General features: G+C 47.0%; 1 protein-coding gene across 1 annotated transcript in view; it reads right to left on the bottom strand.

Moving 5' to 3' along the window:
• Positions 1–17,481, bottom strand: part of CCDC170 (coiled-coil domain containing 170) — a 97,153-nt gene that overhangs the window by 9,570 nt on the left and 70,102 nt on the right. The window contains 3 exon segments of the mRNA XM_030556593.1: positions 7,077–7,313; positions 10,164–10,406; positions 11,271–11,444. Of these exon segments, the coding sequence (XP_030412453.1) occupies positions 7,077–7,313; positions 10,164–10,406; positions 11,271–11,444 (654 nt within the window).

Below are 17,481 nucleotides of genomic sequence, written 5' to 3'. Positions count from 1 at the left end.
TATCCAAGGGCCATGGCTTTGTGGCAAAACAAGCACCACCTAGGTTTATCTCTGGCAAGGAGTTTGAGTGGTCTGGCTGCATATTCAGCATATGTCCATCACTGGCAATCCTGTTCCGTCACCAAAAATTTTGGTGGCCACATGATCTCTGGCCATGTGGCCAGAGTCCTTGGTATACACTTCAGAATTCATTGGTTTTCCATTCTTACACGTCCATACCAAGAAAGCTGCCAAAACTGAACTGATGCTGATGGAGGGATTGCTGGATTTGGCTTTGAATATACTCATGTCTGATTTTGCCATGCCATTTGATATGGAATAGCTGGTGGAGATCACAAGAATCAAAAACGTCAATCTGCTGTTCTTCAGCTTTCCTCAGTGCCCACATTTCACTTTCATACAAGAGACTTGGTATAACTGGTTGTTATAGGGTGGCCCCCTGCTGGAGGCTTCAGGTTTCTGCCACAGCTATCCCAGGAAAGGAGCAGTGGAGAGGTCCTCCAAGCAGGTTAGAGCAGCTGCAGGGGAAGCAGCTAATCAGGGCCCAGGAGGACCATATAAAAGGAGATGCAGAACAGAGCAGTAATTAGTTGCTGCATGAAGCAGGAGAAGAACACATAGCAGGCCTGGCTGCCGGAAGAGCTGCAGGACTACAGACACCTAAGTCTGCTGGCAGGGACTGGGGGAGCAAGAAGCTACAGGCTGGCTGCTAGGGACTGAGTAAGTACTGAGCCTAGGCTGGGCTACAGAAAGATAGCATCTCTAGGGAGGAAGCCTTGAGGATACAGCCTCATACCAGGGCTGGAACATTTAAAGACTAAAGCCCAAGGAGGGTTACAAAGAGACACCATCAGAGGGGTACTGAGATAGGCCCTGTGGACTGTATACCCCAGAAGGGGTTTGTGCTGGCTAATGTGCAGACAGTGTGACTCAGCTAAGTCACTGAAAACCCTCCTGAGAAACAATGAAAGTAGTCTCCAGAACTAAAGAATGCAGACACGCCCAATAAGAAGGGGGCACTCACGAGAGGTGCCAACCCCATTACACTGGTTCTACAGATCTGTCACTTGGTAGCAAGCTTGATATCATTATGCCCCATAGAGGACACTCAAAGGCCTAGAACATGGCAGCAGCTGCTGCTATAAGAGCATCTGCATCTTTCTGGCATCCTCCTTTGAAAACAATACAACATGGAAAATAAAAGCAAGACTGTTCGGCTGAAATATCAAAAACTGAGACTAGTATTACACATTGTATGAACTTTCATTTAAGGGTTTCTTCAGATACAACAAATTCTTTAGACACAACAAAACCTGGCAGGGGTTTTGACCCTTGTGGACCCTTCTAACCCTATGATTGTATGATTCTATTATTTCAAACTTATCGCACATATGCAGAGTCCTAAATTTCACTTCATCCAGTAACAATTTTCACTAATAATTAGAGAATAATAATCTCTATATAATCAATATTTCTGATGCAGAAATAAATAAATTCACATTATATTTTCTTTACCCTCAGCCCAAGAAGAAAGTTGAAAAGGGTCTTCAGCCATGGATAACAGGGAGAGCCAAAGGAAGCTCACCGCACACAGACCAAAAACTGAACCAAGTGTGGTGACATTTACATTCCTATCAAACATTAAAATATTGCATTTCAGTACTTGAGCTGAATCAATATCAAAATAAAATATATTTGGAATTTTCTTTGTGGCTGATTGTGTATAAAGGCCATTTAGGGATCTCAACAATTGCTTTGAATGCTCTTTAGACTGATCTTATTAAGATAGATGATATTAGATTTAATAAAATGCAAGTATTATTCTGGAATATGCAATAATAACAGCTAAAATGGATATGTGTTTCTTTTCATAGTGCAAATACAGAGCTCTAAAAGATTACAGGTGCTGGGGGGAGGGCTGCGCAGCGGTGCATGGCTTAGGATCCCCTTTGGTGCTGTGGGGGGTGGCGGGGTTGGCAGGCTCCCTACCCAGTTCTGCGTGTTCCTGCAGCTCCTAGGGGGAAGGGTGGCCAGAGGGACTCAGTGTGCTGCTCCCACCACAAGAGCCAGCTCCGCAGCTCCCCCTGGCCGGGAACCACAGCCAATAGGAGCTGCAGGCGTGGTGCCTGCAGGTGCACGCAGCGCGTGGAGCCTCCTGGCCCCTCCACTTAGGAGCTGCAGGGAAATGGCAATGGGAGCCGGGGAGCCTCCGACCCCAAGGTAAGCACCACTCCTTTTCCCCAACCCCCAGCTCTGAGCCCCCTCCCACACACACAGACTGCTACTGCTGCTGGCCACTGCAGAAGTTATGGAGGTCACGGAAAGTTACAGAATCCGTGACCTCCATGACAACCATCCAGCCTTACTTATACATATTATCTCAGCACTCTCCCCTACCCGCAAGCTTTGGCCTCTGTTTTCAGTTCAAGCAATATTTTTCTCTATAAATGAATGCCTTCCTTCAATATTTATTTTATTATTATACCTGCAGATATATTTTTGCCTTAACTATGCTGCAGCCTCTATTCCTTCCACACTGGTTCCTAGGCCCAGCCTCCTTGTCCAACCAGTCTCAGTCTCCTCTTTGCCTCTCTCCCCTCCCCGCCAGCTCCTTGTCCACTCTTAGTGTTCCCTACCCCCAGCCAACTGGCTCCCAGTTGCCTAGTCATTTCCCTCACTGGATCTAGTCCCAAGCTCCCCTCCCCACAAGCTCCCTGTTTCCCTGTCCAGCCAACATCAGTCTCAGTTTCTCTCCTCCCTCTCCAGTGCAACCAGGCTCCTTGTCACAATCTACTCTTTTTCCCCTCCCATCAGTCTGATGGTTGTCCCCTCTGTATTCAGATCGGATGGCTTCCTCTTCCACACTGCATGGGTGGCCCAGCAGTAGGAGGAGGATCACTGGGAGCACAGGAGAGACAGACTCATAGTTCCAGTGCCTGGCCCAGAGCAGCTGAGAGCAGCTATTACAGGAAAAGTCCAGTCTGGGCTGGAGCATGCTCAGTCACTTCGTGGGGATGGTGCATGTGCAGCCCAGTCACAGAGGCAGCCATGAGTGGCTCCAACATGCTCAGTGATTTTTAGTTCCTAAAATCTAAGAATTCTCTACTGAGCATATGTCAATTGAGATTTTTTCAAACATGTAACCCTTCATGAAAATCTGCCCAGATTTGGCAGAGACAGCAAAAGGCTTGTTCCTTAACATAAAGGAGAACTCCATGCTAAATTTCAAGTCCCTGTTTCAAAGCATGGGAGCATTACAGCTTTTCAAAGATACTGTTGCCAGGATTCTTTTTTGAAAACATGACCAAAACAATCATTTTACCTAGCTTTGTTCCTGGAAATGGGTGAACTGTTTTAGCTGAAATTTTCCCATAAACTCAAAACAGTCTTATAATGGGAAGTGTTGGGAAACCTCAATAATTGTCCCACTTGTAATAATCAAACACAAGCAATATGTAGTAGCAATAGATGCACATATGTGACATGCAACAATGCAATTGGTGGCTTTAATTTTGCACCTTCCAATGACCTCTACACTCTCATTCTGAATTCCAAGATAACAGTATAAAGCATTTATTTATATCTAAACTTTGGAGGTTCATGAAGTATCAGATCTTAATGTCACAAGAGCCTGATACCAGGACTCACGCAGCTGAGTTTCCTCATGTGAGCCTGGGTCGAGCTGCTTCAACCTTCAGATGATAGCTTAAATGAGACAAGCTGGGCTGTGGAAGAATTGTCTGATTGGCTGGCTGGACCAAATTGGCTGAAAGGAACCAACAGGTCTGCATTTACACTCAGCAACAGATCGCTGGCTGTTCAACACTTACACCCTGTGATCATCCTGGCCTGCCTTGTTTCCAGCCTTGTTCCTGTCCTCTCCAGTCTGCCCCAGCCCTATTTTTTTGCCTGGCTTCTGACTCTGGCTGTGACTCCTGGCTCTGGTGATGATCTTTGGCTTGATTCCTGGTTCCTAACTCCAGCTTTGGCCTGTGACTCTTGTCTCCAGCTCCAATGACTGAGTCAGACTGCCCAGGTCCTGATCCTGACAGATTGAACAACCCCCCGCCCCAAAAAAGAGAGGACTTTATTCAGCTTTCGGGATGGGCCCCCCTAAAGCCAATGTCTCTTTATTGGAGTTAGTGCGTACTCTGCTGAATCTATAGCGCAAGATCGATGCCCGGCAGGTGCAGAATGCAGGCTGCAGGCCACTAGTGCCATTAGTGATTCAGACCCATCGAGAACCAAAGTTTCCAATGCCTAACAAGCTTGATGGTGACCACAGAAAATTCCGTCAGTTCTTAAATCAATGCCACCTCTTGTTCCTGCTGTACCTACAGTCGTCTTCCACCATTTGAACCAGGGTGAGACTTCTTAACCTGCTGTCCAGGGAACTGCTGGTCTGAGCTTCCCCACTGCCTGAGAAATCCAGTCCCCTAATTGAGTCAGTTCAAGGAGTTTGCCCAAGCCATGTCGGTGATCTTCAACCATCCAAATCACAAGCATATAGCAGAATCCAAGTTCCAGATCCTCAGGCAGGGATGCTGGCCAGTTGCTAACAATGCTGAAGATTTTCAGTGCCTGGTGACACAAAATGGAACAAGGTGCTAACACTTCTAACTTCGTCTAAAGAATGAAATCAAGGATGAGCTGGTGTGGCTAGAACCCCCCAGCTTGTACAGGCTCATTTATCAACCTGTCCATCGAGATTATCAATCGCTTATCAGAACGCCACCAAGAAAGAAGAATGGCTTCTCAACCCACGCCCAACTTAACAGCTCCAGCTAGTCAACATCCAGCACCCACCCTACAGCCTGAACTCATGCAGGCTGATATGGCCCAGACCCACTCTGAAGCAGAGAAGGCCTGATATTAGGCATCAGGCGTCTGTCTCCACTGTGAGGAATCGGAGCACTTAGCCTCGACTTGCCCCACAAAGGCCTGTTCTGCATCTTCATCAGGAAATGCCAAGTCCCACTCCCCACATCTGTCCACCATAACTAATCAGAGCCCAACTCAGCTTCTGCTTAGTCCACGGCATTCTGTCACATCTGAGGCCAGCTTGAAAGCACTGATTGACTGGCATCTCCAGTAGTTTTATGGACTTGGTCTTCATTTGAATGCAGTGAATCCCAACTCATAAGGCCTTAGATGATCTAAGAGAATCCATTGACAGATCACTCCTCATCAGGTCCCATCATGCATAATACTGCATGCTTAGAACTCACAAGTCTTCAGGGCCATCGCAAAACTCTTCTGTTTCCACAATTTGCCTACTGCTTCTGGCACAAGGTTTTTAATTCCCGGTAGAGCTCCTTACCTCATCAGCATACCACCCACAGATCACACCAATGGACAGACCAAAGCAGATCTTAGAGCAGTACATCTAGTGCTTCCTGAATTATGACCAGCATAGTAGGGTCTCCCTGCTGCCTTATGCAGAGTTGGCCTACAACAGTTCGATCCAGGCCTCCTCCCTTACAGAGCCCATTCTATGCCAATTGCAACTTCCATCTCTGCTTTCATGTAGCATTGACCACAGACTCCCTGGCCACGATCTGCATCACCTGCAACAAGAACTTATTGAACATCTGGAAGCCACCAAAGTAACCTACAAGCATTATGACAATAACAGCTGCCAGGATGCACCAAACTTTAGTGTCAGGGACAGGGTCTTTATATCATCTCAGAATCTGAAAACAACCCAATCATCAGCTAAGTTGACTCACGAATACTTAGGTCCATTCGACATTCTTGAGCAGGTCAACCTGGTGACACTCAAGCTTCAATGACCAAAGTCAATGAAGACCACTCCAGTGTTCCAAGTCTCTCTCTTAAAACCTTACCTATATAACCCTTTCTTTGGTCAATCCAACCCACCGCTGCTGCCCATAACAGTCCCTGGACAAGAAGAGTACCCTGTCTGACAGATTCTTGACTCCAAGCAAGTTTAATTGCTTGGTGGACTAGGATGACTATGGTCCTGATGACCCGTCACGGGAACCAGCAGAGAACATTCACGAATCAAGATTAGTATGTGATTTTCATTGAGTCCATCTGAAAGAAATCCAAGTGAAGGGCCCCAGAAGGTGTCCCTGACAGGGTTACTGTCAGGAACTATGGCATTGAGTTCCCTTGACAGAGCCTAGTGCTAGCCAGTTCAGCATTCAGGAAGGTTAAAGGTTAATGAGCCCAGCTGGGCTGCAGCAGAATTGCCTGATTGGCTGGCCCACCTAATTGGTCAAAAGGAGACAAAAAGATCTGCATTTAAGCTCAGCAGAAGCAGCAGTTTGCTGGCTGCTCAATGCTTACACTCACAACTGCCATCTCTCCTTTGCCTGCCTTGTTCCCAGCCTTGCTCCTGCCTTGTATCCAGTCTTGGCTCTGACCTTGCTCCGGTTCTGCTCCAATCTGCTCTTGCCCTGTTCTGAACCTGCCTCAGTATTCCCCCACCCCTACTCTCCTGTCTGGTTTTTTCCTCTGGCTGTGACCTCTGACTCCAATTAGGCTCTGGCTCTAGTCCTCAGATTGATTTTTGACTTCAGCTTTGGCCCAGGGCCCAACTCCTATCCCTGGCATTAACCACCAAGCATTGCTCAGACTCTAACCACTAGGTCAGACCACCCACATCCCAGTCCTGATACCTGGTTTGTTGAAAGAAAAAAAAAGTTACCTTTGATATATTTTTAAAATATTTTTGAATTTCCCATGAATCTGTCGCCTATACATGGCAAAGTGACTATGTTTTACTGGCTGATAAATATGAAAAATGGAACCCATAACAAAGAAGTTGGAGTTCTAAAGTGTTTTTTAATCTAACTTCTCCAAAATGTGGCATAAACTGAATACTTAGTGGCATACACTGACACAAAACGTCTTATTTGGCACTCTTTTGGGATGAGTTGCATAACTCTGATGACTTTGCCACTCATGAATAATGCAGCCACCCCAAACTCATGTCAGTAAAATTTTAATACTAACATACATACATGTTTTCAGAATGGCAATATAATTAGTCCAGATACCAAGTTCTCACTTTCCAAATGGCATCTAACAATTATCACATTTATACCTACCTGCCTTTCTCTTTTTGATACCTCTGCCAGGGTTGTTTTAAGTGCCTTCAGTTCACTGGTAACTGCTTCCAGCATACTCCTGGCCCTTTCTTTATCCTCCTTAGCTTCATGCTCTGTAAACTGTAGTTCTGATTTGACACAGATCAGCTGCTTCTCAGCCTTCTCCTTCATCTTTTCCAGCTTGCCTTGAGACTTGTTTAGTTCCTCAATGGTTCTAGTCTGCTCTAGAGTTTTTACCTACAAGATCAATAAGAGGACTCTCAAGTTCTTCACATTGCCATTTATGAGAACCCTATAGCGAGATGGCTATTCTAGAATATATTTTTTTCTGCAGAGCTGAAGATAGTTTTTTGCTACTGTACAGCAACAAATATTTTCACAAGAAATTCAGAACTAGTGTTTCATTTAAGTTGAAAACTTTTTCTCCCAGGTTTGATAGAATACATTTTTTGAAGACAATTAAAACAACACACATTGGAATGTGTTCAACTGTAGCCATGTTGGGCATTCCACATCCCATAACACTAACTCCAAGTCTTCTGGACTGTATTTACAGCTGCTATGTAGTACATACTTAAAGGTTAATGACAGATTCCAAAATAGCAAAGATCTCTTGACTTTATTATACTGCTTTCTTTGCCACATAGACAGATTTCAGTAGTTCACCATTAACATATATTGTTATACTTCATAGTTAGTGTTCCATGTTTTCAGTTTTTATTGATTTTCACCAATAAATTATCAGGTTTTTTAATTAAAGGAGTTCAATTTTTATTGATTTATACGTGTTTATCAATTCTCTCTCTCTCTCTCAAACCTTATTTTTGTTAAACACTGAAACTTTAAGTGATTGTTGTGTCCTGCAGCTCTGAGACTGAAGCAGTTCTGCAGCGTAAAACACAGAACACACTCACGGTTGAGGCTGGAAAAATCAAACAACGTTAGACTTGTGCTATGATTGACACAAGGAGATGCTGCCCACCTATTTCTTTGTGTGCGTTAAGTGCAGCACTGATATTTAAACAGCCAGTCCTCCACAGACAAAGATAAGGTAAACCTGGCATGAAAATGCAAATCTATGCCTGAACAACAAGAAAATCAGTGCATAGAAACTTTCAAGAAAAAGATGGGAGTGAAGAGGATGCATTGTGCTGCAAGTACTGCAGCACTGAGGTCAGTGCTCATGCTGACAGAATAAAGGAGTAAGTTGAAAACAAGTGACACAAGAAGCTTAAAGAAGAAAGGGAGCTTTTGGATAAACAGTCAATATCAGGAGCTTTCTTTCATTAAAGCCCCAGTGAGAGGACGCAGCATGATTGTGCCAATGAATTTGTGTGTGCTTTGTTTCACCGGACAACCGCTGTTAATTGCTAAGGGCCCTACTGTTGACTTTGTGCAACAATACTGTCCAGCAGCAAAACCCCTTGCTAAAGCAGACCACCTCACTCATAAGTATCGGAAAGAAAAGAACAATGCTTTAGAATCTAAATGGATGGAATGAATTGATGGAAATGTGGTGCCTAGACTGATTTTTGATGAGTCTCCTCATGCCTTGGACGCTTCGATTTTTGGCCTTTTGTTTTTGTTTTCAAAGTGAATAAATCCACATTCTTTTGTGCTGATGTGACATTCATCCCCTCTGCTAACACCCATTTTGTTGAGGCAGCAATAACTGACATGTTTGAGATGTACCAACTAACCTGGGATAACGTGGCCACAATTAACACAGATTCTGATTCCTACATGGCTAAGTTTGCATGGGAGATGTTACCTATTACCTGTCCTGCTAACCTAATTAACATTGCACTGTCAGCAGCTATTGCTATAGAAGATATTAAAGAGGTGAAAGCATTGGATCATCAGATTCGGGGTCATTTTCAAGCATGCAAACAAGTTGAAGGCTTTGTTTTACACAGTGTGAGACGAAATGCAGAGCCAACTGCTGATTACCTACCTGTTATGCCACATCAGTGGATGAGCTTGTACTTCACTGCCTGTTATGTAAATAACGTGTGGATTGTGCTAATGTGTCTCCTAGATCATACTGAATTTGTTGGTTCTAAAGCAGAAACTCTGAAGAGACTGGCAAATAACCAAAATTATAGCCAAATTCTGCCCACCAAGGTAATGTTCATTGTTGAAAACTTGGAATCACTGTGTGACACACACAAAACACTGGAGTTTTCTCTGACTACTGCCAACATGATTGCCAATACAGACAATTACTAGATCCTGACAACCAAAATCTCATCTGAATTAAGCATAAAAGTAGCAGGAGAAACATACAGCGAGAAAACCCAGCTGCCTCTGGAAATCCTTCCGACCCCGCAATGTGAGAAATCCAAAAAACTATTCCAAACCTTCAACACAATGCTCAGCGAAAAATGGGAGATGACTGTGGCCCATAATCTGAATCCCAAAGTGTTTGGTGCTGAAGATTCTTTTTTAAATGTTATCCAGGTGTTGTACCCCTTCCTCTCAAGGTGAATTTTGCAGCAGACCATGACCACTATGCTAGAGTGTTTCAATGATTTGCCACTAAAGATGAAATTTCAAATCTGAAAAGGGAATTTACTGCTTACATGAACATGCCTAAACATAACAATGTGAAACTGGATGTGCTGGCTTTTTGGAACAGTCATCAAGACACACTTCCCAACTTTAGCAAAGTGGCACAGCAAGCCCTGGGATCTATTAATACAGAGTGCTTATTTTCAAAATTGGACTACCTCCAAGACAAAATTATGTGAGTATATGCAAACCAGGATTTCTTGAAAAATTATTAGCTCAGAGAGACAAAAAAATACCTTTGTACATTAAAAAAAAAGTTTTAATTTTACTGTAGTAAAATGTGTATATTATGAACTTCTTTTGGTTTTCTTTTTTCCCTGTTTTAAAATTATTTTTAACCTCATTTCATCCTGGTTTTAATGTTTGGGAAAACATCAAAAAATTCCTGGAATTATTTTTTACAAAAAAAGCTGAAAACATGGAACATTATTCGTAATATAAAATGAGCTCCAATTGTGTTCAGCCTTTTCCCTCCATTGGTAAACAGAAACGGTAAAATGTAACCATGTTACTCACTTTCAGTTCATTGGTGTCAGACAGTTTGGCTTTGAGGTCAGTGTTAGAGTCTCTTGCCAGGCCTAGCTCCTTCTGTAACCTCTCCACCTTCTTCTGTAACTTTCTCATGGTGAGGTTGGCCTCATCTCTCTCCACAGCCAGAGCTGTTCGCACTTGCTTTTCCTCTTCCAGCTGGGATATTTTCTGCCGCAGAAGGTTCATATGCAGCTCTTTGCTCTCAAGCTTTTCTTTCTGAGCTTTCAACTAGTTTTAAGAGAACAAGGGGATTTCAAAAAAACAAAAAACAAACAAACATACATCCGACTTTAGCAGCAATCACATGAATGGATTGTCATTGTAAGTTTGGTCCTTCTGAAGCACATTTCTGTAAGTCTGACCTTCTCATTGTTTCCTGAAAAGCTCCGTACAACTCTGCCCTGCCTACATAGGTACTTCAGCTTTATCTAATCACCCTACACCTCACCTCTTACTGCTTCCCTGGACCACCTCCACTGCTCCTTCTATTTTGCTGCGTACATGTAGAACACCGACCCTATCTTATAGGATTACATACTTAAGCATCATGCATAACACCTGAGCTTGCTCTTATAGTTACCAAACATATGTTATCCTGCAGGTTAGCCTAACAGCGGGTGAAGAGCTCAACCACAGTAGGATGGCTGATAGTATTTGAGCCAAACCACACACACGTAACAGATTTCAATCAATGACATCATAGCTGTATCTGAAAGTTTAAAATACCAAAAAGATCAAGTATTTACTAAAGTACTAGTTCGGTTTTATTAACTTCTGTGATTTGCAGACTCTGCCAACGAAAGGATACTTCTACATTTAAATATTGTTGGTATGCTATAACAATAATGGTGTTGTTGTTAGGAGGTATTCAACTGACCTACTTTTTTACTGTTGTTTTACTATGCAGTTTGGTTGCTCTGGGTTGCAAACATGTTTATCATCTCCTTTTTGGATGACAGACTGTATCATTGTATGTTTGTACATAGTGGGGCTTCAATTTTGATTGGGGCCTCTGGCAACTACTTTAATGAAATAATAATAATGCTCTTATTTTTAACAGATAGGAGATGAACTCAGCCCTCCTTTACCTACCTTCCTTTGTAGGTTGTGTGCCGTAGTCTTGTTTTCAATCACTGCATCACCTTCCAGTTTGACCAACTGCTCTGCACGGGCCAGAATTGCATCCAGACTCACATCGAGCCCAATCTCAAATGCAACACTGTCCAACTTCATTTTAGCCGAAAGTTGTTCCAGAAATTTAAGATACTGAAACAAGAAATGGGTAAGTGGGAAGAGAAGAAGAGTCATTTAAAGCCCTTGAATAATCCAAACTATTTTCCTCTGTGCTAGTAGCCATCTAAGTACAGCCAACAGTCACAGTTTCAAAAACATGAAGTTCACACTTAGTATCCTCCTACTGTTAATACAACTCAGATATTTCTCAAACTGATCTCTCTTTATAGGTATTTGCTAGAAAAGAGTTGAACCTATAGTATTTAGTAGTTTAGTGATACCAGGCTGCATCATCTCTTGACTGTTGAACCAGAGCATAAGGTGAGGCAAAGGTGTGGACCGAGGACCAGGTAGCTGCGCGACATATTTCCTGGATTGGTACATGAGCCAGGAAGGCGGCAGATGAAGCCTGAGCCCTGGTAGAATGTGCAGTGAGATGGCTTGAGGGAACATGAGCCAAGTCATAACAAGCGCGGATGCACGCCGTCACCCAAGAGGAGATCCTCTGGGAGGAGACAGGTAGGCCCTTCATTGGGTCTGCCACTGCGACGAAGAGTTGGGGCGATTTACGAAAGGGCTTTGTCCACTTGATATAAAATGTGAGCGCCCTACGGACATCTAGGGAGTGCAATTGTTGCTCCCATCGTGATGAGTGCGGCTTCGGGAAGAAGACCGGAAGGAAGATGTCCTGATTGATATGGAAGGCTGATACCACTTTAGGGAGGAACGCTGGGCGTGGTCGCAACTGCACCTTGTCCTTGTGAAACACAGTATATAATGGGTCCACCCTGAGCGCCCGAAGCTCAGAGACTCATCTGGCCGATGTAATAGCTACGAGGAAAACTGTCTTCCAGGACAGGTATAGCAGCAAGCAAGTTGCTAGCGGCTCGAATGGGGGAGACATAAGTCTGGTTAAGACCAGGTTGAGGTCCCAGGTAGGGGCAGGGTGGCGTACTTGGGGGTATAAGCCCTTGAGGAACCTGGAAACCATAGGGTGTGAAAACACGGAGCGGCCACTCTCCCCTGGGTGGAAGGTAGAAATGGCAGCCAAGTGCACCCTCAATGATGATACTGCTAGGCCCTGCTGTTTGAGAGACCAGAGGTAGTCCAGGATGGTAGGGATTGAGACCTCGGTGGGAGTAACATTTTGCGTTTCGCACTAGCAGGAGAAACGCTTCCACTTGGCCAGATACGTAGACCGAGTGGAAGGTTTCCTGCTATCCAGGAGTATTTGTTGTACTGAGGCAGAGCAGTGTAACTCTGACTGGCTCAACCACGCAGCAGCCATGACGTGAGGTGAAGGGACTGCAGGTCTGAGTGGTGAAGTCTGGCGTGGTTCTGAGTTATGAGGTCTGGGTGAAGAGGCAGGGTAATTGGGCTGGCTATCGACAGGTCGAGCAACATGGTGTACCAGTGCTGCCTGGGTCACCCTGGGGCGATCATGATCAAGCGAGCTCTGTCCCTGTGGAGCTTTAGCAGGACCCTGTGAACCAGCGGGAACAGTGGAAAGGCGTAAAGCAGTTGGCTCGTCCACGGTATCAGGAAAGCGTCCGAGATCGATCCCGGTGAGAGACCCTGGAAGGAGCAGAACATCTGGCATTTCCTGTTCTCGTGGGAAGCGAAGAGGTCTATGCGGGGAAATCTCCACTTCCGGAAAACAGAATGAATAATGTCTGGACGGATTGACCACTCGTGAGAGCGGAAGGATCTGCTGAGTCAATCCGCCAGAGTGTTCCAAACCCCTGGAAGAAATGACGCTACCAGGTATATCGAGTGGGCTATACAAAAGTCCGAGTTGAATGGCTTTCCGACAAAGGGGGGAGGACCCGTGTCCCTCCCTGTTTGTTTATGTAATACATGGCCGTTGTGTTGTCTGTGAACACTGAGACACAACGGCCTTGCAGATGCTGTTGAAACGCCTGGCACGCAAGGCGGATTGCTCTCAGCTCTCGGACACTGATGTGCAAGGCCAGCTCCTGAGATGACCTATGGCCTTTAGTGCGAAGATGTCTGAGGTGAGCACCCCAGCCGAGAGATGACGCATCCGTCGTCAGGGCCATAAAAGGCTGGGGCAGATGGAACGGCATCTCTGCACACACCCGGGAGGGCGTCAACCACCAGTCGAGGGAGCCTAGGAGTCTTGGAGGAACCTTGAGGATCCTGTGTATATTGTGTCTCCCCGGGTGGTATACTGAGGAGAGCCAAGTTTGAAGGGGACGTAGGCGTAGCCTGGCGTGCTTGGTCACGAACGTGCAGGCAGCCATGTGACCCAGGAGGCCGAGACAAGTTCGAGCCGAAGTGGTTGGGAAATTTTGTAGGCCTTGTATAATAGATATCGTTGCGTGAAACTGCGGCTGTGGTAAGCAGGCCCTGGCGAGATTGGAGTCCAGAATGGCCCCAATGAACTCTATTCTTTGTGTGGGAACCAGAGTAGATTTCTCTAGGTTGATCATCAGGCCTACTTGGATGAATAGGTCCTTGACGATGCCCACGTGCTGCGTTACTTGGGTCTCGGAGGCCCCGCGAATGAGCCAATCGTCGAGATACGGGAAGACGTGTATGCGTCGACGATGGAGGGAAGCGGCGACTACGGCCATACACTTTGTGAACACTCTTGGGGCTGTGGAGAGGCCAAACGGAAGGACTGTAAATTGGAAATGTTGATGGTTGACCAAAAACCTGAGGTACCGTCTGTGCGGAGGATAAATGGCAATGTGAAAATACGCGTCCTCGATATCGAGGGCAGCATACCAGTCTTCAGGATTCAAGGATGGGATGATGGTCCCCAGAGATACCATGCAGAACTTCAACTTTATCAAGAACTTGTTGAGTCTCCGCAGGTCTAGAATTGGTCTGAGACCTCCCTTCGCCTTGGGGATTAGGAAATAGCGGGAGTAGAACCCCTTGCCCCTCAAGTCCTCCAGTACCTCCTCTATAGCTCCCATGACAATGAGGGACCATACCTCCTGCAAGAGGATTTGCTCATGAGAGGGGTCCCTGAAGAGGGATGAAGATGGGGGGTGGCGGGGGGGTGAAATAAACTGAAGACGGTATCCAAATTCTACCGTGCATAAGACCCAACGATCTGAAGTTAGTTGGGTCCACGCAGGGAGGAAAGAGAAGAGGCGGTTGCAAAAGGGAGGGAAAGGATCCTGTTGAACAATTGGTACGTCGCCCTTGGGCGCGCCTTCAAAAGTTTGGTTTAGGTCCCGCGGGTGGTTTGGCGGGGCCGTGATTCTGACCCCCTTGGGGTCCGGACTGCCGTCTACGATTGCCTCGGCCACGCCTCCTGCCGAAGTCCTGCCGCTGTCTAGGCGGGGAGTTAAGGGCGCTGAGGCTGGGGCCGGAAGGGTCTGCACTGAGACTGCAGTGTGTGCATCCCGAGCGAGCGCACGATCACCCTATTGTCCTTCAGACCCTGCAGCCTAGGGTCAGTCTTTTCCGAAAATAGGCCCTGACCTTCGAAGGGCAAATCCTGTATCGTATGCTGCAATTCAGGTGGAAGGCCTGACACCTGAAGCCATGATATTCACCTCATGGTAATTCCTGAAGCCAGAGTTCTGGCTGCGGTGTCGGCTGCGTCTAACGAGGCCTGGAGATAAGTTCTCGCCACCTTCTTTCCTTCCTCCAAAAGGGCCGCAAACCCATGACGCGAGTCTTGAGGGACTAGCTCTGTGAATTTCTCAACTGCCGCCCAGGTGGTATAGTTATAGTGGCTAAGCAGGGCTTGTTGGTTTGCCACCCTGAGGTGGAGGTCCCCCCACAGAGTAGATTTTACCTCCCAATAAATCCATGCGCCTAGCCTCCTTTGCTTTTGGGGCAGGGGCTTGCTGGCCATGGTGCTCCCTTTCATTAACCAATTGGATGACGAGGGAGCAGGGAGGAGAGTGTACGTACAGGTACTTGTACCCCTTAGAGGGCACTATGTACTTCCTCTCAACTCCCCTAGCCGTGGGTGGAACAGATGCTGGAGACTGCCAGATGGTATCAGCCTTTGCTTGGATCGTCCGAAAAAACGGTAAGGCCACCCTTTTGGGAGTGTCAGCTGACAAAATATCTATCACCGGCTCCTCTGTCTCCAGAACCTCCTCCACCTGGAGGTTCATATTCAGGGCCCCCGTTTCAGGAGGTCTTGAAGTGACCTTAGGTCAATTGGAGGAGGGCCCGAGGAGGATGTCCCCGCCACCGTTCCATCTGGAGAAGAGGAAGAGGAAAGGCCAGGGACAATCGGGTCCTCAGTTGTCTCGTGGACTTGGGCAACGTCTGACTCCCTTGGGACCTGAGGGTCTGGTGATTGAATGGGAGTGTCCTCCGTACCCGGAGGAGGGGGGGCAGCTAACAGTAGCCTCCGGCACCCAGTGCTCTGAAGATACAGAGCGTGATGGCACTGGAGGTCCACCTTGGGCTTGGTGATATGCCCAAGGCGTCCAGAAGGACCACTGATGAGGTTCTTGGTCTTGAGCCTGGGTCTCTTGGAAGACACAGCTGGGTACATCTAAGTCACGGTCCTGTGCGTAGGAAGCACTGTCCGCATGGGATGACATAGATGTATGGCAAGACAGCCAAGGAGGAGCTGAAAACCCCTGAGAAAGGTCTCCATCCCTGGGTAGTCGGTCTGTATGCTGCACCAGAGAGCGGTACCGGTCGCCATACCGGTACAGGAAACGAGACTGGGACCTGCGACCGGAACGGTGCTGGGAGGTCGACCGGGACCTCGAAGCTCGAAGCCAGGAGCGGCTGCGAGAGGTGCGGTGCCGTGAGTGGTGCTGTGAGTTTGATCGGTACCGAGAGTACCGGGCCGGCGAATAGGGTCCTGAACGGTGCCGCAAGTGCGACCGGTACCGAGATGGAGAACGGTAGTGGGACTGCGAGAGGCATCGGGACGGGGATCGGCGATGGGACCGAGAACGCCGGCGGGACCGCGATCGGTGCCTCTCAGCGGTGCCGACGGAGGATGGTCTCAGTAGGGCAGGCTTGCCTATGGACTGTATAACCCGCAACGGCGGTGCCGGGGGTTGAGGCTGCGCAGACTCTGTCAGTGCAATCATTTCTCTTGCCGTAGAGAATATCTCCGGCGTGGAGGGAATAGTAAGCTCAACCATGGCGCATGCCGGGGAGCTGTCAGGCACCAGACTCAACGGCTCTTGCGGGACCGGAATCAACGGTGCTGAAGTTGTCGGTGCCACGGCAGTTATCGGTGCCGGGCTGTCCAACTTAGACGGGTGCTCCAACTGCAGCATGAACACAGAAGCCACAGGAGTCTTATGTTTTTTGTACCCACAGGGAGAGGGAGCGGTGCCGAGCAGACATCTGGGCCAGCGACGGTTGGTGCCTAGGGGCCTTAGCAGTACCGGTGCGCTCTGGTGCCGAAGATGTGCTTCTCCCCAGTGCGGACTGTCCGGCGCTTGGTGCCAAGGGTGGAGGAGTAAGAGCTGCCTCCATCAGGAGCTGTTTGAGACGAAAGTCCCGCTCCTTTTTGGTCCGTGGCTTGAAGGCCTTGCAAATGCAGCACTTATCGGCGAGGTGGGATTCCCCGAGGCACTTAAGGCAGGAGTTGTGAGGATCTCCTGTCAGCATCAGCTTGTGACAGGCCGAGCACAGTTTGAAATCCGGTGAACCGGGCATGGGCCTCGGCACTGGGTGAGGGGAAGGGGCTAATCCCCAAACTCCTCTTAACTATATACAGTAACTATGTTAAAAAAAAACAAACTAACTGCAAGTATAGAAATTTGAACTATATACACAATAACAACAAGAAAACTACGAGTAGCTAGGGAGGTGGAGATCAGATAAGCCGCGCTCCACTGTTCCAAAGACCAACATGGGCAGTAAGAAGGAACTGCAGGGCCATTGGGCACCACTCCAGGGGGCGACCCAGCCAACCCACCAAGTGTTGCTAGGGTAAAAATCTTCCGACGAATGTGCACGCAGCACGCGCACACCTAATTGGAATCGATATGAGCAAGCACTCGAAGAACTGTTTGCCACAGAAAAACATGGAATTTGTGCTTTTATAGAGAATTTTTAGTTTTTACATTTTGTAAAAAAATAAAAATTTATGCAGTGGAAA

Source organism: Gopherus evgoodei, chromosome 3, assembly GCF_007399415.2.
Source record: "Gopherus evgoodei ecotype Sinaloan lineage chromosome 3, rGopEvg1_v1.p, whole genome shotgun sequence".
In the NCBI taxonomy this organism is placed as follows: domain Eukaryota; kingdom Metazoa; phylum Chordata; order Testudines; family Testudinidae; genus Gopherus; species Gopherus evgoodei.
The sequence above is the reverse complement of the archived record's forward strand: the minus strand, read 5'-3'. Positions and strand labels throughout refer to the sequence as shown.